The sequence below is a fragment of the Chenopodium album genome, chromosome 7, assembly GCF_948465745.1.
Source record: "Chenopodium album chromosome 7, dcCheAlbu1.1, whole genome shotgun sequence".
NCBI classification, from domain to species: domain Eukaryota; kingdom Viridiplantae; phylum Streptophyta; class Magnoliopsida; order Caryophyllales; family Amaranthaceae; genus Chenopodium; species Chenopodium album.
The window spans coordinates 68,908,241-68,932,620 of record NC_137840.1 but is presented as its reverse complement, the minus strand read 5'-3'; the positions used below and the strand labels follow the sequence as shown (position 1 = coordinate 68,932,620).

General features: G+C 35.0%; 4 protein-coding genes across 10 annotated transcripts; 3 read left to right on the top strand and 1 right to left on the bottom strand.

Moving 5' to 3' along the window:
* Positions 1–1,435: 1,435 nt before the first annotated feature.
* On the top strand, positions 1,436–7,236 carry LOC145639299 (protein MOS2-like). 4 transcript variants are annotated; one of them, XM_081690504.1, is made up of 4 exons: positions 1,436–2,967; positions 3,909–4,319; positions 5,933–6,088; positions 6,958–7,236. In XM_081690504.1, exon 1 carries the CDS (start codon positions 1,538–1,540, stop codon positions 2,933–2,935), a length of 1,398 nt encoding a protein of 465 aa, XP_081546630.1. In that variant the 5' UTR covers positions 1,436–1,537; the 3' UTR covers positions 2,936–2,967; positions 3,909–4,319; positions 5,933–6,088; positions 6,958–7,236. The 4 variants fall into 4 exon arrangements, with proteins under 4 accessions (XP_081546630.1, XP_081546631.1, XP_081546629.1 ...); XM_081690505.1 differs by having other exon boundaries at positions 3,906–4,319; XM_081690503.1 differs by having other exon boundaries at positions 3,876–4,319.
* A 519-nt stretch (positions 7,237–7,755) lies between these two features.
* LOC145639298 (heme-binding-like protein At3g10130, chloroplastic) lies at positions 7,756–8,800 on the top strand. The gene has a single exon (XM_081690502.1). The coding sequence runs from the start codon at positions 7,932–7,934 to the stop codon at positions 8,568–8,570; it is 639 nt and encodes a 212-aa protein (XP_081546628.1). The 5' UTR covers positions 7,756–7,931; the 3' UTR covers positions 8,571–8,800.
* Positions 8,801–9,189: 389 nt separating this feature from the next.
* Positions 9,190–10,887, top strand: LOC145639297 (NAD(P)H-quinone oxidoreductase subunit N, chloroplastic-like). Its single transcript, XM_081690501.1, has 4 exons — positions 9,190–9,757; positions 10,202–10,318; positions 10,421–10,506; positions 10,626–10,887. The coding sequence occupies exons 1-4, from the start codon at positions 9,338–9,340 to the stop codon at positions 10,687–10,689; spliced, it is 687 nt and encodes a 228-aa protein (XP_081546627.1). The 5' UTR covers positions 9,190–9,337; the 3' UTR covers positions 10,690–10,887.
* A 123-nt stretch (positions 10,888–11,010) lies between these two features.
* On the bottom strand, positions 11,011–23,887 carry LOC145639296 (rho GTPase-activating protein REN1-like). 4 transcript variants are annotated; one of them, XM_081690499.1, is made up of 25 exons: positions 23,674–23,887; positions 23,499–23,563; positions 23,157–23,240; positions 22,757–22,793; positions 22,472–22,548; positions 21,588–21,658; positions 21,224–21,302; positions 20,186–20,330; positions 19,434–19,553; positions 18,780–18,857; positions 18,081–18,136; positions 17,914–17,983; positions 17,585–17,669; positions 17,119–17,365; positions 16,608–16,838; positions 15,636–15,956; positions 15,406–15,455; positions 14,704–14,764; positions 14,516–14,599; positions 14,160–14,267; positions 13,892–14,061; positions 13,623–13,689; positions 12,763–12,813; positions 12,400–12,588; positions 11,011–11,803 (listed from the first exon to the last, which is right to left on the bottom strand). In XM_081690499.1, the coding sequence occupies exons 2-25, from the start codon at positions 23,544–23,546 to the stop codon at positions 11,312–11,314; spliced, it is 3,021 nt and encodes a 1,006-aa protein (XP_081546625.1). In that variant the 5' UTR covers positions 23,547–23,563; positions 23,674–23,887; the 3' UTR covers positions 11,011–11,311. The 4 variants fall into 4 exon arrangements, with proteins under 4 accessions (XP_081546625.1, XP_081546626.1, XP_081546624.1 ...); XM_081690500.1 differs by having other exon boundaries at positions 12,400–12,597; positions 20,225–20,330; XM_081690498.1 differs by having other exon boundaries at positions 12,400–12,597; positions 23,695–23,887.
* Positions 23,888–24,380: the final 493 nt, after the last annotated feature.

The following is a 24,380-nucleotide window of genomic DNA, read 5'->3' as shown; positions in this document are numbered from 1 at the left end:
CTTTATACAATTAGATCAGATTTTCCATAATTTTTTCCATACAAAAAATTATGTAAATTGTCCTAAATATAATTATCATAGATATTACACAAACAGTCCATCGTGTGTACAGCTGGCCACGCCGCTTCTAAAATTCCCCAGAGGTCACCCATCATTACTCCCATTCAAACACACTTAACTAAAAAGTATCTTAGCATATTCGTTTAAAGTAATCATAAGGGGTATTACAATAACATTAACAAAGTAATGCTCATGATGACAAAGCCACGCGCTGTGGCTAGCCAAATACGAGTATAAGAATTTGTGTTACACAAAACACAATAATAAGTTATAAAATTGTATTTTACGACAATATTTTATTTTATATTTTTTATTTGTTAAAAAAAATCTATGATAATTATATTTATTTTTATAATACATACATAGTATATTTTGTATGGAAATAAATTATCGAATTTATTCACAAACTTTTCAAGCCGAATTTGATAAAACTCATCTCAACTCGTTATTAAGATGTCGAGTCGAATTTTAACCCTAGTCAAGCCACCACGAATTGAACTATGTTAAGATAAGATAGAATTGCTATGGAATATATTTTATATCCTTTGTGTTACTCCTTTGTCCCTATTTTTTGCCCCATTGCCAAATTGGGGTCAAACTTTACAAATTTTGACCATAAATTCTCATTATTCTACAAAAGGAAATATAGTCGTGTGAGATCTTGTTTGATTCGTTTCATTGCAAATTTAATTAATATCAACTTTTAAAAAAAATTTCACCTATGAAAATGGAGATATAAACGTTTTAACACGTGTCTTGGACACCGCTTATAGTCAAATGGGGCAAAAATAAAAGGACAGAGGGAGTGTGTTTTACGAGTAGTATTTTCCTCAGCTGAACTGAATAGAACTGAATTGAACTGAGCTGAACTGAATATTTTATAAGAGAAGGAAATTAGGAGCTGAACTGAGTTGAGTTGAACTGAACTGAACTGAACTGAATTTCAACGTATGAGAACAGACCCTTATTAGATTCCTAGGTTGGTTAGGTTTCTAAGTGATTGTATAAATTTTAGAAGTATAAAGACTTAAGCCCTGTTCTCTTCACCTTAATTTTGCTAAACTTAAATTATTTTTACTGAATTGAAATTATTTTTACTGAATTGAAATTATTTTTACTGAATTGAAATTATTTTTGCTGAATTTAAATTATTTTTACTGAACTTAAATTAATTTTACTAAATTGAAATTATTTTTGCTGAACTGAAATTATTTTTACTGATTCTGAACTTATTTTTACTGAAATGAAATTAATTTTATTGAAATGAACTGATTTTTACTAAACTAAAATTATTTTTATTTAATATTATTTTTATAAGGTGAATACAATAGGGTCTTAGAGATTATCTTGACAAACTATTTACGAACAAGGCTCAGTTCATTATGGCCAAACCGTAACACTTTCAAAGTGTTGGCTTTTTAAAAGTTACTCCGTAATAACTCAGGCAAGAGAATTTTCTATCTCCTCCATCAAAACCATGAAGAAGATCTCTTTCTCTGTATCATCAAACCAATCTTCTTCAAAATCAAACACCAAAACCAAGAATGATTCAGCCCCAAAACCCCAAATTGATCGTGAATCAGTCACCGAATTCGACCCTTCTCAAACCCTAACCCTAGAAAAAGGCCCCAAGAAAGTCGTGATTCCCCCGAAACAGAACGAATGGCGTCCCGCCAAGAAGATGAAGAATCTCGATTTACCCCCAATTCACTCCGAAGGAAAACCCCTTGAATTTGAAGTTGAAAACGAAGCTGATGTTGCTGCCCCAGAAGCTGATTCGAAGATTTCATATGGGTTGAATCTGCGCCAAGATTCGGTTAATGGTAAGGCTGAATTTGATGTTCCTAATTCAATTGATTCGATTATGCTTAAGAAATTGAGGAATGATTTAGATAAGTTGCCTGAAGATGAGGGTTTTGATCAATTTGAGGAGGTTCCTGTTGAGGGTTTTGGGGAAGCTTTGTTAGCTGGGTATGGGTGGAGACAAGGGATGGGAATTGGGAGAAATGCTAAGGAGGATGTCAAGGTTGTTGAGTATAAACGTCGGACCGCGAAAGAGGGGTTAGGGTTTACTGATGATAATGTGCTTCCTGGGAAAGTTGATGAGAATAAAAAGAATAAAGGAAAATTTGAGGTTGGGAAAGAGGTAAGGATTGTTGGTGGAAGAAAGATGGGGTATAAGGGTAGAGTTATTGAGGTGTTACCGGGAGGTGATTCGTTGTTTTTGAGGCTTTCGCGTAGTGATGAGGAAGTGAAGGTTCGAGTGGATGAAGTGGCTGAGTTGGGTTCTTTGGAGGAAGATAAGTGTTTGAAGGAATTGAAGGAGTTGAAGATTCAAGGTTCTAAAGAATCTTCGAGGGGTAGTGATAAGAAGGGGAGTAGAGATTCGTCGAGTGAAAGAAAGGAAAGTAAGAGAGGTAGAAATGAGGGTAGGAGAGGTGATGTTGGTGAAGTTAAGAGTGAACGCAGAGTGCGGGTGGATGAGAAAAGGACTAGTAGTAGTGGAGTTTCTTGGCTTAGGAGTCATATTAGGGTCAGAATTGTTAGCAAATCGTTTAAAGGAGGAAAGTTTTACTTGAAGAAGGGTGTGGTAATTGATGCAGTTGGAGCCAGGACGTGTGATATAACAATGGATGATGGTAGGGAGATTGTTCAGGGAGTAGAACAGGAGATTTTGGAAACTGCTCTTCCTAGGCGAGGTGGTCCTGTTCTTGTTCTTTTCGGAAAGCACAAGGGTACATATGGCAGTCTTGTTGAAAAAGATTCTGAGAGGGAAAAAGCTGTAGTTCAAGACGCTGATACACACGAGCTGATTCATGTGCAGCTTGAACAAATAGCTGAATTTGTTGGAGACCCAAGCGATATTGGTTATTGATTATGGATGCCATATTGAACTAGTATAACAAGGTGATATACCAGGCACATTTCATTAATGGCTTGTAGCTGTGGCTTATTTAGTTTTATACAAAGTATCTTACACTTTATCTATTGTTTATTGTGAAATTGTGATGCTTGATTAAGAAAATTCAAGTGATTTGTTATAAGATGCTCTTTGTGGCTGTTGCATTGTTTAGTACTTTGTTGAAATTGGTCACTCTTTAACTCCAATGAATAATTCTAATGTTCTGTCTAAAACATGTAGATACATGATTAATATCTGACCTCTTGATCAGTTGATCTTGAAATGTTTATACTTGTTTAATAATGTTAGAATTGTGAAATTGCATTGAATTCATTTTCCCAATGAAACTCGTTTGTGGACTTTGATTGATGGATTTGGATTTATCTTTATTCTTGTCTCTTCCTTGTGGATGGGGAAGACCCTTTATTTTCATAGTGAGCACTGAGCAGTCAGTTTCTGTGTTGTTTGTCTGAAATTGGTCCAGGCAATGTTTTTTATTGTTATACATTCACAGGAATATTTAGCAAGGTTGACTTCTTAACACCCTTTGTCGACTTAGAAAGGCGAGCCAATCACTGAATGGTCTAACAAATAGTTGCATTGAGTTGGATGCCTGTAATTAGCTTATTAAAACAAGTTTGGCACCAATATCACCTCCCCTCTTCCCTCCTGAGATCTTCCTCCCTCCTTTCAAGTGTTTCAGTTTCCACCTTTAGCCATGAATGCCTATAGTTGAAACAAAGAATACATAGGCCATCAGTTGCTTTTGAAATTTGACTGGTTCAGCAATTGTTCTTTTTTTTTTTTTTTTTTTCCTTTTTTAATAATTGCTGTAATTGTGCTTGTTCATGCATCATCTTGTGATATCACTTTACCGCGTTTCTATCCCGTGGTTAACAATTGGTAAGTATAGGAGTTTATCACTAATGGGATGTGGTGGCAGCAGTGGAAGTGGACAGAGTTCCTTGGGCTTATTTGTTGGAAACATTGAAGCTCCAAAGCCTGCTTCTTACTAAAGCTCCAGCCAATGTTAGTTCAGAACTAGCTGTGAAAGGAGCAGCAAAGCCTGTTGCTGCTAAAACCTAGCTTATTGATGCCCAGAAGGCTCCTGCAGGAGTTAATACTAACTGTGAACAGAAATATGGGATAGACTATGTGGATTTGTATTTGGTGTTTTACGGTTTTATTCACAACTATAGACCCGGCTTGAACAAAGAGGTCTTTGAAGGATTGCATTTGGAATCCATTTGGAATGGCATGGAGAAATGCCTTGAATTAGGCCTATGTAATGCTATTGGCGTTACAAACTTCAACCCCTTCTAGATGCATTGATTCTGTATGCCCTGATGCTAATCAGGTATCTTTTTGTTTTCGTACCTTTCCTCAATTTTTCTAATATAATTACTGTACTTTTAATTGAGAATTTGTCCTTGAATTTGGTGATGTCTTTCTCTGATTAATTTGCCTAATAACCTCTGAGTTTTCCCCAGATTGTACCTTTTTTTGATAGCAAGTGCTCAGACACGCGTGCACGCGCGCACGCGCACACACACTCCCACCCACACACACGTGCATTTCATTTTCAAACATTTTAGGGCATTAATATGATAGCATAGTATGAGTTCATATATAATACAGTTTATACGTATGTAGCATGGAAACGGCTTAGGCAGACAGATATGTTTTGAAAATAAGAAAACCCATGTCCGAGCTATTCCTAGGTTCCATTAGTATGAAAATAATTTGGGTTTTAAAAAAATGGGAAAACTTCTGGTCTCAGCAATTTTCGTGCTTCCTAAGTGTATGCTATTGTGTGTATTATGAAATTAATGGTGGTTTGTTAGATCTGTATCTCCTTATATTTGAAGGTGAGTTGGCTATCACTACTACTGCCAATCTAATATCATTTTCTTATATGTGAATATCAAATTTATATGCCACCCTTTATGGGCATATATTGGAAGATGTAGAGCATATAGTAGAATCTCTTAACTTTAGGATCTTTTTTTGAACATTTCAGGTCTCCCAAGTTTCTTTAGTTGATGTTTAGGATCTAGAATTGTAGGAAGATATTTTGTAAATGTTTGATTGCAAGCCTGCACAGTGATGTGTGCAATCAGGAAATAATTCTGCTTAGCTTGTGACTTTGTATAAAGATGAGGATTTGGTGAAGAAGTAATACCATTTTATTGTGGCTGAGCTTATGGATTCCGTAAGTATGTTATATCTCAAGTCCAATACAGAGTGGGGGTATTCAGTGGAAAGTAAAACCAGCAAGAAACACCTTAGCTGCAAGATTAGAGCTGCTGTTTCTCTGTTCTACGCTCAATCACCATGTAACTTGTCATTATTCTTCCCTCTTGGTGTTCATTTTCACATCCATTTGCATGATCATAAAGCTCATTGCCGTCATTTATTGACGTTCCTAATTCAGTTCTATCTTCTATGCTCATTTTGGCTCACATGATCATGATGATAGTTGCTTTCTCTGTTATGCACCAAGCTAAATCACCAGTGACTATCACCTACCAGAGGGGAAGACCAGCTCAGCAGCATCTTAGTAACTAATTCGCATGTCATCAGGAGGGAATAATAGCTGTTATATAAATTTAGGTGGAAGGAATCCAAAAGTTGTTAGAGAGTTTGTTATGCCTTCAGCATAATAAAGGTAGATTGAATGTAAGAGATCATTGAGAAATATATTGAAGTTTTGTTGGGAGAAAATTTATGCCTCTCGAAAGTAGGAAGGTCTGTTTGGCTACCTTAAGCCATTTAAGGTCTGTTTAGCTACCGTAAACCATTCTTATCTTTTGCTATCTATTTTTGCCTTGTTGATTCCTGTCACCACTCTGAAGCACAACCCTTTTCCTCTTATGTGTGGAATTGTTATAATCTGTGCCTGCTGAATTGCTATCTGATGGAATGTTCTGTTCGATTTGTTGATAGTGGTTTGTTTATTTCTGCTGCTAGAAACGCTTTCTGATCCTTTGGAATCAGGCATATTGAAAATATTGCTTGTCACGTGACTGTTAGAGGTGACAAGGCAGGCAGTTACCCATAAAGTGGTTTGAAGGTCAAGGAATCAGAGTCACTGAGAAGAGACTTCACCTTATATCTTGGAATCAAGTAAGCTATCTTTTACCCATTAGCATTGTTATGTTGCCATCTGTTGGTGCTGGTACTCTTGCTGCTGCAATTTTTTATTTAAGCTTATCTGATTGTGTATCATTAACTTACAATCATTAACTTACAATGCTATCTTTCAAATTTATGACCATGTTGCATATTACTTGAACTTGATAAAGACCCTGAATAGATAATTGTGAGGGTTGTAAGTTCATTATTCGTATTATGCATAATATTGGTAATACTTCAAACAGCTTTATAGTAGCTATTGCAAGCACAATTAATCCTAGCCGACTTTCTTGGGGTACCGCACCTGTTAGTGTGGTGCAACTAGTAATTACAAATTTCCCTTGGAACTTACTATCAGTCACTCTTTGAATTAGGATATATGGGGGAAAAAAATAAGAAGAATACACATATAATTAATTAAAAAAAATAATAGTAGTGTGGGTTGTAAAAGCATTTAACATTAAACAAAGAATTTTATATCTGAGAGCTTCTCTGTTGTTGAAAAATATTTCCTTGGACCTAAAAGTTTGGATAAAATATCTGTAAAAGATTATGGAACTCTTGTTTGTTAGTATTGTTCACTAGCATAGGAGCATTGGCCTTATGTTTTTGTGACATTTTAGATTAGCTAGCCTGAAATCTCACACTAGCCTGGAAATGAACCTGCTTATTTGTATGAAGTAAAGAATAGTGATTGTAAAGTAATACAATTTATGCCTTGTTACTGAGCTAATCTCTAGTGCTTATTCTAGTTGTATTGGAATTTGCTTTTGTTTTGGGTCTATATCTGTATGTTTTACACTTTTACCATAACTCTACTCGTTAGATGTGATTGAGAAATCTTGGTTTATTGGGTGCAGGACGCCAGGACCAACCCTCAACCAAGTTTCATAATCCCCAAGTGGTGGACGTGCTTTAGACTATCTATGTTCTGGTTACAACCTTGCCATTTCAAATATAGATATCGAAAAGTTTAGTTAGTACCTCAAAGGATAATGTAATGTAAGCTGGGGTTTTGTTATTGTGATTTTTTAAAAAAGGTACAGAGGATTGTTGTTATCATTGCAATTTTTTTATTTTTTATTTTTTTTTTTAATGATTTAGGTTGTGTGATATAATTCTGAAATCGCTATATAATTGAATTCAAACTCTTTTTCAATATTTTACAGACCAGTTGGTTTACCTGTTATGGTTCAACACTGACTTTCGAGCTCCCTAATTTCATTTCAATTTGGGTAGAAAAAAACTTAAAATTGGTCCGAAAGTGTAGATTAGCCTTCGGTTTTTTGAGTATTGTAGGCTTGGAAACGAGAATGGACGAGGATCCCACAAGCCAGGAAAAAAAAAAGGTTATGTGAATAGTGCACAAAGTTAAATTTATCATCATCCATTCTTTAGAATGGAGAAAGTAATTCCACAAGGTTTACTCATATTTCAAAAAAATTAATACTCTGATTAATTACATAATTTAATCTTCATTTTCACATTTATGTTTAATCCATAACCAAAAATGACTTAGAATTAAAACGATTTGACCTAACCCGAAATTGACCCAATCAACCGCTTTGACGGGTCTACTTAAAATGCATCCAGATCAATATGGGACGTGGAGAAAGAATGTCCGCAACTCCTGCCTCTCATGCGAACCACAAACAGAATTCCAAATGGTCATCTTTCACCTTACTACCCCTTCCTCAAGTAAAGGAGAACGCAACAAGTAGAACATTCTTGACACCAAAACACCCCAATATAATCACAATCAATTTCCTACATTTTACCCAAATCATTTCATAAAAAACCCAATTCAAAACTACCCAAAAATCCTTAAACAAAAATGGGTATGATCTTGGGCAAAATCACAGTAGAAACCCCAAAACATGAAGTATTACAATCAACAAACGAGTATGAAATACGCAAGTACCCATCATCAGTTATAGCCGAAGTAACATATGATCCAACCCAAATGAATGGCAACAAAGATGGTGGGTTCACCATATTAGCCAATTACATTGGTGCTTTGGGTAATCCTCAGAACACCAAAGCTGAAAGCGTTGCTATGACAGCCCCAGTTGTAACACAATCAAAGGCCGCGGATGTCGGGGAGAAGATAGCTATGACAGCCCCAGTTGTAACAAAAGAGCAAAGGGGTGGTGATAGCGAAGGCGAAGCCGGGGAAAAGAAGATGGTGACAATGCAGTTTATATTGCCTGATAAGTATAAAAGAGTTGATGACGCGCCGAAGCCGTTGGATGAGAGGGTGGTGATTAAGGAAGAAGGGGAGAGGAAGTATGGTGTGGTGAAGTTTAGCGGAGTTGCGAGTGATGGTGTGGTGAAGGATAAGGTGGAGGGATTGAGGGTTGCTTTGGAGAAAGATGGGTATAAGGTGATTGGGGAACATTTGTTAGCTAGATATAATCCTCCTTGGACTTTGCCATTTTGTAGGACTAATGAAGTTTTTTTACCAGTTGAGTGAGTGAGATTATATTAGTATAGGTTGAAATTTATGTTTTTTTTTTTTTTTTTTTTTTTTTTGGTGTGTGTGTGTTTTGTGAAACTATGAAGTATAAATCTTTTGTTTGTCTTTTAATCAATTGTAATTTGCATTTTTTAGCATATTTTTCTTGATGTAATAATTGTAAACACAAACATGCAATTTAGTGCAATATACCAACATGTTGGCCATGCCACTAGATTTATACTTATCCGACCAAAAATCAAATGAATAATTCATTAGGTGAATAATAATAAGCTTATGGACAACAAACTTAGATATAAAGATTATAAACTCAAATATTTACTTATTCACAAACAATAGTATAATGGACAATAGGCTCCGATAATAACAAACCGACTTAAAATTGAACGAATGATAAACTATGTAAGTATGATCTAGATGAATAAAAAATAAGTATATTTGGAGACTTAGTTATTATGTATAAAAGTGTCCATATTTTAATTTTACCATAATTTTGAAATATTGGTTAATTTGTAATTAAATAGTTTTATAATAACAACAAAATAACTATTTTGGGTCCATTTAGTATGAGTCTACTCAACTATAGCTAAAAGACTTCCACAAAAAACAGTTTTGCTTTAGCCAAACTCTTCCTTATCTTCCTTATACACCTTACAAAATTTAAACACATTACCTCAGCTTTGTCCTTTGTAACCTCTAATCTATTCTATTATTTCACAAAATAAAACAAACAAATTAAAAAGAGAAAGAAAAAAAAAAGAAGTATGGCTACCATGACTTCCTTACAGTATTATGGGATGCCATCCTCCAATTTCCAGCAGAAAAGGCAGCATTTACCAAGCAGTGTACTCAACTGCATCACCAATTCAAATGGCATGATCAAGCAGTCCTCGAGAAGCCGAAATGGGATGCAAAGGAGAGCTGTGAGTGTAGTCAGGTGTAGTAGTAGTGGAATTGGGATAGTAGATTTCATAGGAGGTGATCTTCTGAAGCCTGATATAGGAAAATGGTTATCAGATGTAGAGGAGCATAAGGCCCTTGCTATATACACCCCACATGAGGGTGGTTATGAAGGCCGGTACTTGAACCGCCTTACTCGTCTAGGCTATCACTTTCTCGATGTCTCAGCTCGTGGACTTGGAGACCCGGAATCCACCCTCACCAAGATTCACCCTGTCTGCCCTGTGAGTCTGAAAATCCTGCTCTGATCTATCAGCATTTTGTACTGTTCTATTGATCTACTCTGACAACTGTAGCTTGTATATTATGAGTCAGTAATGTGAATGACATGAACTTTTAGCAAAGAAAAAACTGCAGAGATAACTTACTTAGATTGCAGACAACTATGTTACTCGAACGTGTACTTGTGTAGGACATAGGTATTTGTCTATTAGACACAGATGTTTCATATAAAATATATGATGATGAAAAAACAAGTCCGATATTGCTTCAGAAGTAAGTGTGAAGAAATATATGTATGTTGGAATGTAGAGGATCTGACATAGGTACTTGAGGTGAAATTACGAGTCTGAGTAATATAGGCTGACAAACCGAAATTATTAGCTTTCTAGCCTAAGTTTACCTCTTTCAACTAAAATTTTTTTCTCTATAATTGATTTGAATTTCAGCCTCATCTTGGGAAGCAACCCATAGCGAGGTGGTGGTTTCCTCCGGAAGTTGATTATAGACTTGAAGCTCTTCCTTCTGATGCTAAGGGCCTTATTGTCTGGGTCATTGAAGCCAAGGTAATTCAGCAATTTTTCTTCTTTCAGGAAGAGGTCATCTTATTTGACAGTTACAACAGAAAGTCAGTGATACTAAATTCTGCATTATGTGATTCTGTCCAGGTTCTTTCTAAATCAGAGCTGCAATTTCTGGCACTGCTTCCATCTCTTCGACCCAAAGTCCGAGTAGTAGCAGAGTGTGGCAATTGGTATGCTGTTCAGATTTTGGGTTACCTTACATATGACTTTAGTAAAATGATTTTTTTCTTGGATCTGAAAATTTGTTGCTAACATTGATTATATTCATCTTGGTGTATTATGCAAATAGGAGAAAGTTCATGTGGAAGCCACTGAAGGAGATTGCAGGACTAGCCCCTATGCAGGAACCGTGACAGACGATACTGTAAGGAAATTACAGCTGATCATGAGAATTTTTTTAAAAAATTATAGTTTGTTAAACTTTTTCACTCTAATAGCAGTGATCTTCAAAATGTTTGTGAGTAGTTGTACAGCAATGTAAAATATATTGAGTAAAAGGTGACTGAAATATATTGAGTAAAATGATGAAATTAAAAAGGTGACTGAAATAATGCTTTGTATACAGAACAGAATTAAGATCAGCTGGATAAAATTAACTCAAGTAGGAGTGTAGGACTGTAGAAGATTACTGAATACCACTCATAGATAGCGTAAAAAGGAAAAATGCTACGAATAAATTTTTGATAGACTAAAATAATGTATTTGGTACGATGTTAAATATTGGTAAAATGGAAACGTTAATTTTATAAAATCAGAATTTCCCAATATCTACTGTAACAAAAGTCAGCCACCTGTGGTTCTGTACAAAGAGGGTTCAATGTGGTTTGGACACTGTGTATTGAAGTCACCACTATAAAGTATACACTAATCTATCAATCTGATTCTAATCATAAGCTTGATGGAGTCACATAAAATGAAAAATCCTGTTGAATTACTGTCGAAGAATAGAAAACCGCCATATTTCTGGACTACTAATCATCTGGATAGTGTCCTGGAGGTACTAGATTGCTGACCATCTTGTCGTCGACCTTTATCTGATCTTTTTGATGAGGGTTGTCCACCTTCTGATTTATATTTATCGGGTTGCTGCTGATTCTGTGGCAATGAAGCATCTGACTTTGAGCTAAAACCCTTATTATCAATATCCCTATTATCAGTCTTTTTGTTGCTGTCCCTGTTATCAACTTCTGTTGCAGAACCCTTGCCTGAACTATGTGATGATTGATACACACGATCTTCAGGGTTCCTCGAGAAGTTACCCTCAGGACCTTGATTTTTGTCAGGAGTATGGACTGTATGGATAGGTTCTGGAACTTTTCCCTTCCCAGGGCTTAGGATGGGTTGGGTTAATGATCCTCGGCATTTGTCAATGCTTTGGAGCTCAGTTGCGATTTGTGTACGCCTTTCCTTCAAGAAGTTGAGCCGGGTTGTCAGTTTGGACAGTGCAGAGGTGGTAGAGCTGCTTCCCTGTTATGCACATGTAGATTTTCATTTAGGAACTTCAACTTCCATAGTCAACCACTCACTATAAAAGTTACTAGACTCTTAATTAGAAACTGACAATTCACTTAAGGCCTATGTTTACTTGGATCTGTTACTTGTATCAGGCACAAGTATGTTGGCTCTTTAACAAAAACATATATTTTTTCAAATTGAAGTATTAAGTGTCTGAGGTGAAATATAATAATAAAGTAACATAAAATTAGGACGGAAATGTCCGGAGGGTATTCTTTGTTAGTATAAGGCCAAAACTAATTCACTTCGACGTCCTTTTCTAAGGAATGAACTAATTCCTCAATAGGAAAGGTAATTTAGTAGATAGGCCTTCAAAGTCGGAAGAAGAATATCTTGGATCTTCATCACTGCACAACATTCAATGAGGGAAGTGATTGGCTGAAGATCCAAGATATTTTAATGATGTCTTAGAATGATCTTATCATAGGTGAAAACCATCACATTATAAAGCCCCTACTTCTAGCAGGGAATGAAATCTTCTGATATACTTCGAACATAAGAATTGAAAGAAAACATTTGCGGAATTTTGCAATGGAGAATAGACCTACCTCGCCCTTTGAACTCGTCCTCTTTGTACTAGAGGTATTAGATTTGGGGATAGGGGCTTCCGTTGATGAAACATTATTCGGAAGCAATCCCAATTTGGAAATATCTCTTGATAAATCATTTGGTTGATTACTTTTTGAGGATTCATTTTTTCTATCATTATCACGATCAGTTCCGTCCAATTTATAATTCTGCCGTCCCTGAAAATTCAATCGTTAGCTTATCAACAAAATAATGGCTAATGGTAAAATCACACACTCAACCAAAAGGCAGCCCAATCTATACTCAATAAGCTTATAAAATAACTGCTGATAAATAAGCATTCCACATTGAACACTATAAATAGTCTGGCCAACTCCATTTACCTTTGCTGATGCATTTTTCCGATCAATGTCATCCATGTAGCTCTGCTGTCCCTGAAAGAACTTACTTTAATAAGCTAATACTCTTGAAACAACTGATGGTATATAAACATCTCACAGACTAAAAGAGTAAAAGGCAAACGCTATGACATGCGTATAAGAATTAATCATCTGAATGCAGCTTCACAGCATAAGAAGTTGTTCATACAAATGCTGATATAGTAGAGGTCATGTCAATACTAAATGACTAAAAGCTTCACAGAAACAGTAATAGGTTTTATAGCAAGAGCACAAAAGAAACTCATACAGCTAGAGTCAATGGCTCAATGCTACCTCACCATATCTTTTTCAATACTCAAATGAGTCAAATCTGAAACATAAATACTTGATACTGCTTCCACCTACAATGACCTCCTGATTTGTCCCATTTGATTGTCCCTTTTATTTAAAAAGATGCAAACTGATCTGAGCATTGTGATATGTTCCTAATACTTTAAAAAGCTACTAATTAAATCTTATTTGGTCATTACACTTGGCATTTGCAAAAAATCAAATAGAACATGAAAATATGCACTGCGGTATGGAGTAAGTAGAGTCCCATCCCCCTATATATATTTACAATAAACCAACACAAACAAATCCTGTAATTAAACCCATTGACAACTAAAAAAACAGAGCTAAGAAACAACTCCATTCCAATTGAAAACCTCTCTGGATAATCATTCCGCGCATTTCAAAGGGTGAGAGGGATACAAACTCAATCAAAACTATGCATAATTATGTCCCAACACTTGAGCTACTTACTGCTGCTAGCCACTTAACAGGTTCAATCTCAAATTTACTGACACTAAATGGTGCCTTACCTCAATTTTACTCGGTATTTTGACATGATGTAACTCATCTTTCATTTCATTGTCCTTGTTATATATCCTGCAATGTCAAAAAATAAAAATCACTGGGTATTGCCCATAGGATTGATAAATTGATCATCTTCGTGTAACTGAAAACTGGTACTTGATGAGTTAATGTCCAACACAAGTCAGCTAGTAAAGCACTATGTTTCAAATTACTACGTATACTTTCACAGAAAGCTACAAAAGGATGAGAATAAGGATGGAGTAAGTGTTCTTACAACATATTCCCTTTATTTAAACAGTCTTGTACTTTATTATTACTATCCTGCAAAAGGGATGCAGTCTGCTCATGTTGATGAATAAGCTCTGCGTCAATGTCATCAAGCCTCTGCTTCAAGTTACTAAAATTTTCCTCGGCTATAGAAATTTTCTGAAGCTCAACCTTTGTCTTGAACAGATAATGTTGAAAGAATCACAGAACAAAAAAGAGAACATCAAGATACTGGTTGGATGAGTTGCATCATAGAAATTTAATCATCAACTTACCTTTTCATTGATAGAGACAGGCAGTTGGGAGACATCAAACACAGATCCGGCTTCCAATGCTGCTCTTAATTCTCTTTCCTTTTGTAGCTGTTCTTGCAACCTAGCCACCTGTGTGCACCATCAATTCAAGCAGCTTTATGCCTTTACCAAAACCAAATGACCAATTTTGTTGAATTCAAGGTCAGTTACTTGGGCCGGGCTTCCTATCTCAGGAAGTATCCAGACCATCACAACAGCCCAAGCAACCTGGGGGTGAGGTGGAAGATAAGGGAATCCCTCCCCAAAGGTGGCCCTAGTGTGATTTAATCACATGACCTCAAAGTCGAATGTTAAAAATGGAAAACTGTAAAACATACATCTTTCTCAAGAGCTAAGCGACGTTCATTTAGGGCTTTTTTACGCCTCTCCAAACTTGCTTGTAGAATTGCGTTATTGTTAGCCTATAACAAGGTGTGAAGTACATACATAAATATCATCAAATAAAATGACTGGATAATAACAAGAAATACAATGCTAAAATAAGAAAGAGCTTGTACGGTTGTACCTCCTCTTCAATTCTATTTTCGAGTTCAAGCTTTGTCGCCTCAAGTCGTTGGATTTCATTTCTGTAAATAAACAAACAAAAGTTCAGGTACATGATCATTTTACAATGAAGGCAAGGCCAAATCAATATCAATGTAATGGAAAACTGTCAGGGACTTATTAAGTTTTTATCCCCTTTCACATGCAAAATTACACCTTAATAGCTGAAGTGATTCTTTTCAACTAATTATATTTTCTATCCAGCTAGGTAACACCATCAGAACTTACTATTGATGTATTGAAAGAAAAAACATTATCTAAACGGTAGGATACTAGTAATCATATTAGACCTTAACATAATAAAGCTCAATATCAGGTAGATCTGAACTTGTTCTTTTCATCTTGTTTCAGAGACTTGTTACTTAATTTTGCCAGAATCAGTCTGGATCCGAACTTGAATACTCTTACACCTAATGCAAAAATTTCAGTACTCTAAACTCTAGAACCATAACCAATTTTATTTCTAAGACTAGAGAGGCATATTCTGAACAACCACTAGCAAAATTTGATGTACAAAAGAATATGATGTGAGTAGATTGCAAAACTATCATGTACATAGAAATCAGGACAGTAAGATCAAGTACAGGAACAAAATCTTTAAGTCAGAAATATAAACATAAAACATAATTACGTAATTATTCAGAATGGCCAAAGAAAAACTTACTCATCTTCAAGTGAGAAATCTATTGATTCCATGGAAAGATTCTTTTTTGCCTAGAACAGACAGAAAATTGTTGTAGTTAGTACAGTTTGAGAATTCAATAAGAGACTATTATAAAAGAAGAAAACCTATTGAACCGATTATTTATAAGCCCATATCCTATACCAAGTAAGAAAACGAGAAAAATCAACCATAAGAGAGGTAGGGAAGGCATAATGAATCAACAGACTTACCGATGTTCTTCCCCACCTATGACGTCTGAATTGTGAGGACCCAAGGACCTTAGTTGCTGACATTTTGGTGCCTCTTTGTGGACTTAAACTATCAGACTCTTTTAAGGAACTTGTCTCTGCTGGAATATCTCGATGCATTTTAGTAGAGTCGGCAATAGCCATTGATGTATCATTATTTCTTTTTGTGTTTTTGTCAACTATGTGGAGATTATCTTGCTGAGATTCTGGAGTACGAGGTGAAGCTGATGATGATCTCTGGCTTGCTAGAAAATCATGAACTTGTTCAGGAGACCTTGAATATGAACTGGACCTTTCACTATGCTGCAGTTAGAGAGTGTGTGATGTAAGCAATTTACAAGAGGAAAAGAAGTAACTGAGAATGTGTCCTTAATATGAGAAAATGAGATGAAACTGCAAATGAGTTCTGAGACAGATTGGAAAATAAAATTTGTTCACAGTAAACAATTTATTTTAATTTTCTTTCCAATATATTATACGATTGTTTCAGACCCCAGACCTCTTATTGAAGTTCTTCCCTATGGCATAATATGTGGATGGTGGACATATGGAGTTTTAACGCTGCAATGTAGTATCAGAAGGTTTTTTCTGTTGCAGATTCTATGGAATAGGTAGAATGCCTGAAGTAAGACTTGACAGCTTAATATCTTATTGTGCAGTAGCAGATGGTGGTATGGTTTGAAAACAAGGGTCAACTAAACACAGCCTTTCTGTTATCGCAAGGTTAAAGTTATACATGTTCAGCACCCCAACCCCCTTGCCAAGGGTGGGAGGCTCATTAGGTGTATTGGGATTATGTTGATGTTAAAAATTTTAGAGCTGAATAAATGGCGCCAGTAAATATTCCAATTTTATAGAACATGTGACTGATTTAGGATCAAGTATGTAATAATAAATAACATAGTAGCCAAAAATTATATGCATATAATTACAAGAGTCTAATAATGTACTAGCCTTATCATCGCAAGAATCACTCTCTCCATGGTCACCACTGCCACTACACGTCTCACATGCTGAATGCTCATAATCATCATCTGTTTCATCATGATCTGATGCATCTTCATGATCATCATCTTCAATATAATCATCATCATCTTCATACATTTCATCATCACTGGCCTCCTCTGTCCCGCTTCCACTCTCATCTGAGTCAGAGAACAATCCACTGTCCGACATCGAACCTTCCTGAAAAGAATTTTAATGGGCATGAAGTGCAAACCAAAACAAAATGTATATGCTGAATCCTGAATGTAGATACTTCAACAGTAAGTATGGGAACAGGCAAATAACAAGATATGACCTTCAAATGCAGGAACAACAGAGTTATGACACATTAAGGAAAGTGATCCTAAAAAAACACCTAATTCTTCTACACAATGCAAAGGAAATCAAGCAAAAAGTAATTTTGGACAGAATTGCTGATTCATCCTCAAAGAAAAAGTTAAAGAGGGAACTTGAAGTTTACCCCAAAAATTTTGTCATATTCATCCAGTAGAGTAATAATGATAGCTTGAGCATGGTTTGCTGCTGCTGCTGCTTGAAGAAGTTGGAAAGAACCATCTCCAGCCACATCCATTTGTGTATCTCCAAGTTCACAATCACCAGCAAGAAGGGGTCGCAGAAGCAAAGGAGACATACAAGCGGCTACTGCAGATGTGCTCATCCGATTTACTGCCTTGTTGGAAGCCACTGTTTGCATCATCATGAGAATCCTGGAGATACAAACAAAGGGACTAAGGAATGTAGAAATGTGATTAAAAAGAAAAAGACAGTATATAACTGCGGCGAAATATCATCTAATTTCTAATGCACTGCACATATGCTCCTTTGATGATTGACGGGTGCAGAAATCTGTACCTTAAGAGGATTATGCAACTGGCTAAAGAAAACTCACATCACATGAATGAGGTAAAATTATCTATACCACATACCTCTGCAGTAATTGTCTGTTTGGCTCCGGAAATGTTTCAAGTATTGCCGTGCGCATAGCATTAAGTCTGTTACTTCGTTCACTTCCTACAAATGATAGTTCACATTTGTTAAATAACAACAGCCAATTAACATTTACTTGGACATTATTCTGTCTAAAATTATCTGAAGCATCAGAATCAAATAGAAGAAATGTGGGCATGTTAAATGCTCTGGAAAATTTTACAATGGCCCAAGCCTCATGGTTGTGATTCATTTAAGACAATAACATAATTGTGCCAACAACAACAAAATGTTTATTTTAGAAACAGAGATTTCTATGGCAACTTACGAAATGCTTCTAGCAGTGCATTACAACAAGATGCTGGAACTGGAGAAGATGGTAATTCCCTTAAGATATACTGAAGATTGCACCAAAAGATAGCAAATCAGAAAATAATGTGAGAATGTTACTGTAGCAAACTTAAAATTACTAGCATAGACGATCAGAAGATATACCTTAATACAATCGCCAATGACATGAGCATCCTCGCTGGGGGAGAACTCAGTTTTCCCTGTGTGCATATTGAATTAGACAATAATAAGCCAACAAATAAAGGATGCAGTGCTATTTGTCAAAATGAGTGTAAAGTAAGTATCTAAGTAAACAGATTAGTAATAACCCTGGGTCATGTTATGTTGCCTTGGCCTAGACAAATTGTTCAAAGTAGCGAAGGGTTGAGAATGTAGGACCGATAAATATATGTGAAAATAATACAACACTCTTTGGTGCAAGCATTATTTAAAAAACTAATAGCAAAACCCAATGCTGGTTTCATAATTGATTTCTCAGAGATACCCAACAGTCAGTATAAAAACCATCTTTCACACACCTTTGACTATTTGTGTAAGGTCTTCACTGTTTCAGACCATCAATAAAACAAATTTGATGCACATAATTATTCAGATTGGTGAAGAAAACCACATTAGTTAGCTAATAGCCTAACAAGACTTTTTAAGGGCTATGTCCCTTTATATATCCTCGATCATCAGCAAACCAAAAAGAATGAGGCTAGATGACCTGAATTTAGTTTAATGTTGAATCAAGGGGAATACTGTGTACTTGTGTAATGTATAAATTAAGACTTTCCACATCTAGGATTTTTCTTTGAAGAATAATATAAATTTTCTAAATGAACAGAGGATGGTTAAATAAACCTTGTTCATATTCTCGAACACGGCGATAAACTTCATCTACATCTGCAGCTTGCCGCAAAACTCCTTCAACATTGACTCCTGCACCATCAATCAAATTTAAGCAAGAGAAAAACGCATTACATAAAGTAAGGCGATAAAAGCATCAATGTCATTCCTTTAAAAGCTGTGCTAATCGATTTGCTTGAGTATAGGCATATAGCTACATAAGATGCTTGTATCAGTCATCACAAAAGGTAGAGGCAGCTAGACAGAACAAAAGAGAACTTTTATTCAAGAATACTCAAAATTGCTGCCTTCTCAATCCAACTAGTCAGAATAGAAATAAAACGACAAGAGGAGAAAGATTTATTTTCACATGAGCAAAATTCCAGAACAAGTATGTAGCTTAATCCTAAAGGAGTAAGTTCCAAAAAAAAATATGCCTTTCAGATAAGTGACTCGGTGTGAAAAGAACCGAGGTGTGTCATGAAAGTTCCGATTTAATGATGCTATAAATTTTGTTCAAGCAATACATATACTATCAACTCTTTAAAGATATCCCAAGCTTGAGAGAAGCTGTAAAATGAATATAAAATTCTACCAGAATAATAATTTACAAGTAAATCATTTCAATCTATGAGTTTTGAGAGGCATCACAAGAAAAAAGGATTCTACCATGATCTTCAATGAATCTCAGGGCTTTCTCCAAGAAAGAAGGTGATCCATCTATATCTTCCAAAGCGAGTAAAATTGGCCTACCAATTACCATAGGTTTTCCAGGTGGCCCATCAGTATCTGTAAAAGAAATATAATATTACCCCAACGCCTCTCTTTATATAAGAAGTACAAAGAAATGAGAGCATGTTCATAAGCTAACATTAAGCAGCACAGAAACTTACGCAATTGCAGTCAAGGGCAAATTAATTGACATATCAACTTGATAACAGAAAATGTTAAACAACACCAAAAAAAAGATCTTTTAATTATCTAGATGAGACGGACAAAGTTTACCAAATAATACTTTTTTTAGATATAACACTATCAATAATAATCAAACAAGAATTTCAGTCAAAATTGTTGATAGAGGTATAAGGTATTGCATAAGCAAGCAAGTAAAGCAACCCCCTTCAATATCAACCTAAAAGCCATGAATACTTAAATCCCAAAGCAGTTTAGCCGTTTAAATGGGAGCTAATACATTGAAATGTTCTTGTAATAGTTTGCTGGCGTAAATCTGAGTACAAAGGCTAAACGTTAACCATATAACACACTCTTGATTTTTTATATCGTTAATGAAGTCAGCAAGAATTTTAATCTGAAAGCTCAAGTCTCAGCTATAAGAAGTGATGGCTCAATGTAAAGACTAAGCTAAGTAACACCAAAAGTGCAGCAGACAAGCCGAATATGACAACAAAACAAGAGCATACGTTGATCAGCAGCACCATAAACATCATCAACTTGCTCACTTTTTAAAATCCCATTTTGTCCTGCGCTGTGGGCTGCATTTGGTGCTAGTGCCAAAGCATTCTCAAGTGCTGTCTTCCACTCTTGTAAATCCTCCAAAGTTTCTGCCTGCAGCAATAGGCACAAGAATGTATAACATCAGCACAAGTCAACCTACTTTTCTTCATTACTGCACTGTAGGGGTAAAAGGAAACAAAAAACTATACTTTGCATTAATCTATTCAACTATATTTTGACATAAATGGGCAACTTCTCAAAATTCATTTGAACCACAAAAACGCTATAAAGGTCAGCAAAGGAAATAAATATGCACTCAACCTTCTCTTCTACAACTTAGATTATTGCTTCAATTTCTGAAGTTCTTAGCCCATATCCTGAAAGGGGTAATTACTTCATTAAAGCCTCTGGTCCATAATATTTCTAAGCCACATTTCAAAGGCTCTTAACTTTGTAGTTAAAGCAGAACTTGACTTCTTACCCTTGCAAATCTTAAAATATCAACCTTCTTATGAAAGGAAAGCTTCCCACCAACAAAACAAAAAAAAAAAAAAAAAAAGGGAAGCTTTGATGACAAGTTGATTTGAAATAAGTTATAAGTCTTATAGCTATTGTGATAATTTCTTAAGCTCCATCTTTGGGAGGGAAGATCCTTCACATAGGAGCCTATATCAATTATCAACAATTACAAATGATTTATGTCTCTATAGATCCTCTAGCACATAATTTTATTTTTTGATATAAAGGCCCATTTACAAAACTGACAATTAATCACAAGATTGTATATAAGTTGAGTAACTATATTCATCAACTCAAGAACAAGTTTATCAGCAATCTAGCGATAAATTAGAGAACAAAAGATTTATTTTTTAAAAATGCCGGAACGACACATGGATAGCTGTGAAGCAAAAGAAACAGGTAGACAAATTATTTTCAGTAAAACAGGAAGTCGTATATTTTGATTAGCACTTTCAGCTGCTAAAAGATATGGACTAAAGCAGCACCTTAAGTGTAAAAGCTCGGCCATCCCGACCATCAGGGAAGAACACGGTCAATAGCTTCTTATCTGTTTTGATTTCCACACTAACAAAACATATAATAAAATAAATAGATCAGGAATTTGTCTTCATTCAACAGCATAAGTTACATAAAAATAGCAATATCACCCAACATAGATCCCAAATTTCCAGCACTGGGCCTTGTAAGGTCAATGCTTAAGATACAAGAAGCATTAACCACAGCCAGTGGAAAATGGTAAGGGGTGCAATATCATAATTCATAAGTAACCCAAGAATTCAATAAACTATCAAGTATTACAATAATTTATAGTAATAAAGATACAATAAAACATCAAAACAACACACTAACCTGGCGGAGTTGTTCAGGTCTATACCACCAAGGGTTAGATTCACCTCACCACCCTTTTGGGGTGTTGCACTCTGAAAAAGGGGAAATTTTTTTAAAAGAATTAAATAAATAAAAATTTAAAAAAAGAAAAATATTAAGGTTTTCTGTCATTCACATAAACTGGAGACAGTATTGGAGAAAGGAATACTGCAGATACTGAAATACAGTGGTTGACATTCATGAAAAACTAAAAGTTAGAATATTATATGCTTTTGAAATTTGTTAGCTGGTAAGTACATTCTCAAATATACATTCTCTGTCTCATATTAGATGTTCGACTTCAGAACTAAAATTTAGGAAGATTTTTAACCCAAAAAAATATGTCTATTAAAAATAATGATGTGCAAATGTAGTTCTAGAATAGATAGCTGTTGTTTTATGACACCTCAAACAGACCTTTTACATAATTTTGGGACAACAAGAAAGCTTGGCATATATCTGCTAAGATAATCCTACAATATGATCCCGAATGTTCCACTTCAGACATGTCATTCATATGTGACAGTCGATTTTCTGGTTCCACGTTTACAGCATTAACTTTTGTACAAATTAAGTCTACCAATTTAAAGACACTTAACTCATGAACCCTTAATGGAACACTAGGAATCATGTGCATAACATAAAGACTAGCAATACTCAATTTTTTCCATGGAGGTAATCTTGGGATCCATTTCGACTGATGTAGGAAAGAGAAACACCACATATTTCACAAACAGTTTTGGCACATTGTTAATCTTGCATCGTTTCACAGCATAAATATATAAACAGGCGTGACGTGGATACAATCAGTTCACACCATTCAACATGCATTAAGGAAATTTTATTAGAGAGGACAGAGAGCTTACGGGATCACTTCTAAAAAAGACTAGAGATGTGCGTGTCAAAATGAACCATCTCTTCTTCCAAGAAGTCCATCCAATTCCTGGATGAAAGAAGAAACACGATATAAATTCACTTTGACAGTTAGAACTTATAACATATGCAGCGCTATGTAAGAACTTTGCATAAGTTAGCTTTTGTCACTTTACTCCATATATCTCAAGCAAACGACAATGTGAATTTAAGACAACCTTGTACTACAAGAAACGATCTTAGTGTGCAATAAACAACCAAAAACAGTAAAGCCTCACCTTTGGATGATATATAGAGAGGCCCACTCTTGAACACCTGCAAGAAATTGAAATGATTAAAGCTTATCTTATACTTCTATCAGAATCACAAGAATATACTTGTATAGTTGTTTATATTAGGGCATAAATTCTTCCATGATTAAACAGCAAGCATCTCATTCATCCCCTCTTATCTCAAGAAAATCACAACTACTTCATTTACAATAAATGAACAAACAAACCATAGATCACATGAACAATACATCAAATGTAGCATTGTCATTTAAAAGCAAATCATACATTCATCGATTATGTAAAGCAAATTAACATTATATCAAATGTAAAGTATTAATAAGGGATTAAGGGAACAATGGAACAGCTTACATAGTACACAAATACACAAAAAGAGTCACACAACTACCTGATTCCGGGACCGTGACGTCTGAAGCTCTGCTGCCCCGGCCTGAGGAGAAGTATCAGTTACATTCTCTCCTTGTGATGGTACCTAAAATCACCACAATGTCATGACACTATTACATTTATAAACTTGACATTTGAACTTGATCATACAAAAATTATAATAAACCCCATTTATAAATTCTGAAAATCAAGGGTATTCAATATTCACAATTTTCTTTTTATAAATCATCAATACATTGATTAAATAATATACTAATAAAATTTCAAATTAAAAAAATAAAAATAAAATTGCACATTTCAATATTAAAAATAATTATGATTATAATTAGGAAATTACGAGTACCTGGGAAGAACATTCGCCTGATTTGCTCGTCATCGATTGCTCCTTCATTTCAACATCCTATTTAGCTAAAAAATCACAAAATTTTGAAATAATTTCAACAATTAAAAATCCCACAAAAATCATAACACCAAAATAAAAATAAAAAATCTAAAAAAAAAAAAAAAAAAGTACTTACAAATTCAACAATGTGCGTTACCTTCGAAATTCCATAATTCAATAAAATTATTAAAAATTAAAATGGGTGAAAATTAGGGAAAAAAATAAATTTGGGTGGAAATTAATTTTCAGGAGAAAAAAAAAAGAGAGAGAGAGAAGCAGAAAGAGGAAAAAAAAATGGAAGCTTAATTTGGATTTTGGTTTTCAACGGAAACCCCGTTGGTGACCCAATTTGAGCGGGCCCGTGTAATACGGCAGTTATACACGTGGCAACCGTAGGTGTTCTTATGCTCATAGAACATGGGAGTCACTAATGGCTTTTTTTTTTTTTTTTTTTTTTTTTTTTTTTTTTTTTTGAGTTTCTATATTTATATACAAGTCACTCTAATAATAATCCATAATGTTCTTTCTCAAAAAAAAAAAAAACCGTAATGAATATTACTTTGATGATCATATTAAATAATGTCAAGTAGGTATGTTGCATTTAATAGAAGGAAGAGAAATATGACGCTAATGATTTTCATAAGAATGTCATATCGTAGGTTTAAAAAAAATAGAATATCATATCCTATTATTCAAAAAAAAAATATATCATCCTAAATACGAGTAGGTATTAATTTAAGAATTTATAAACAAATTATTCATTGATTGACGTAATTAAGATTTACTCCGTATTTCGTTTATTATTTTCACAGCTCGTGATATGTGTATTCCCTTATAGCTAAA

Bases quoted from the DNA above. Each gene is read 5' to 3' on its own strand.
- LOC145639299 (XM_081690504.1), top strand. From the start codon at position 1,538: ATGAAGAAGATCTCTTTCTCTGTATCATCAAACCAATCTTCTTCAAAA.
- LOC145639298 (XM_081690502.1), top strand. From the start codon at position 7,932: ATGGGTATGATCTTGGGCAAAATCACAGTAGAAACCCCAAAACATGAA.
- LOC145639297 (XM_081690501.1), top strand. From the start codon at position 9,338: ATGGCTACCATGACTTCCTTACAGTATTATGGGATGCCATCCTCCAAT. The intron at 10,319-10,420 runs GTAATTCAGCAA...GATTCTGTCCAG, and splicing joins TCTGGGTCATTGAAGCCAAG to GTTCTTTCTAAATCAGAGCT. The intron at 10,507-10,625 runs GTATGCTGTTCA...TTATGCAAATAG, and splicing joins GTAGCAGAGTGTGGCAATTG to GAGAAAGTTCATGTGGAAGC.
- LOC145639296 (XM_081690498.1), bottom strand. From the start codon at position 23,546: ATGAAGGAGCAATCGATGACGAGCAAATCAGGCGAATGTTCTTCCCAG. The intron at 16,839-17,118 runs GTAAACTTCAAG...AATTCTTTTCAG, and splicing joins AATATGACAAAATTTTTGGG to GAAGGTTCGATGTCGGACAG. The intron at 12,598-12,762 runs GTAAATGGAGTT...TTGAATTTTCAG, and splicing joins GGAAAAATGCATCAGCAAAG to GGACGGCAGAATTATAAATT.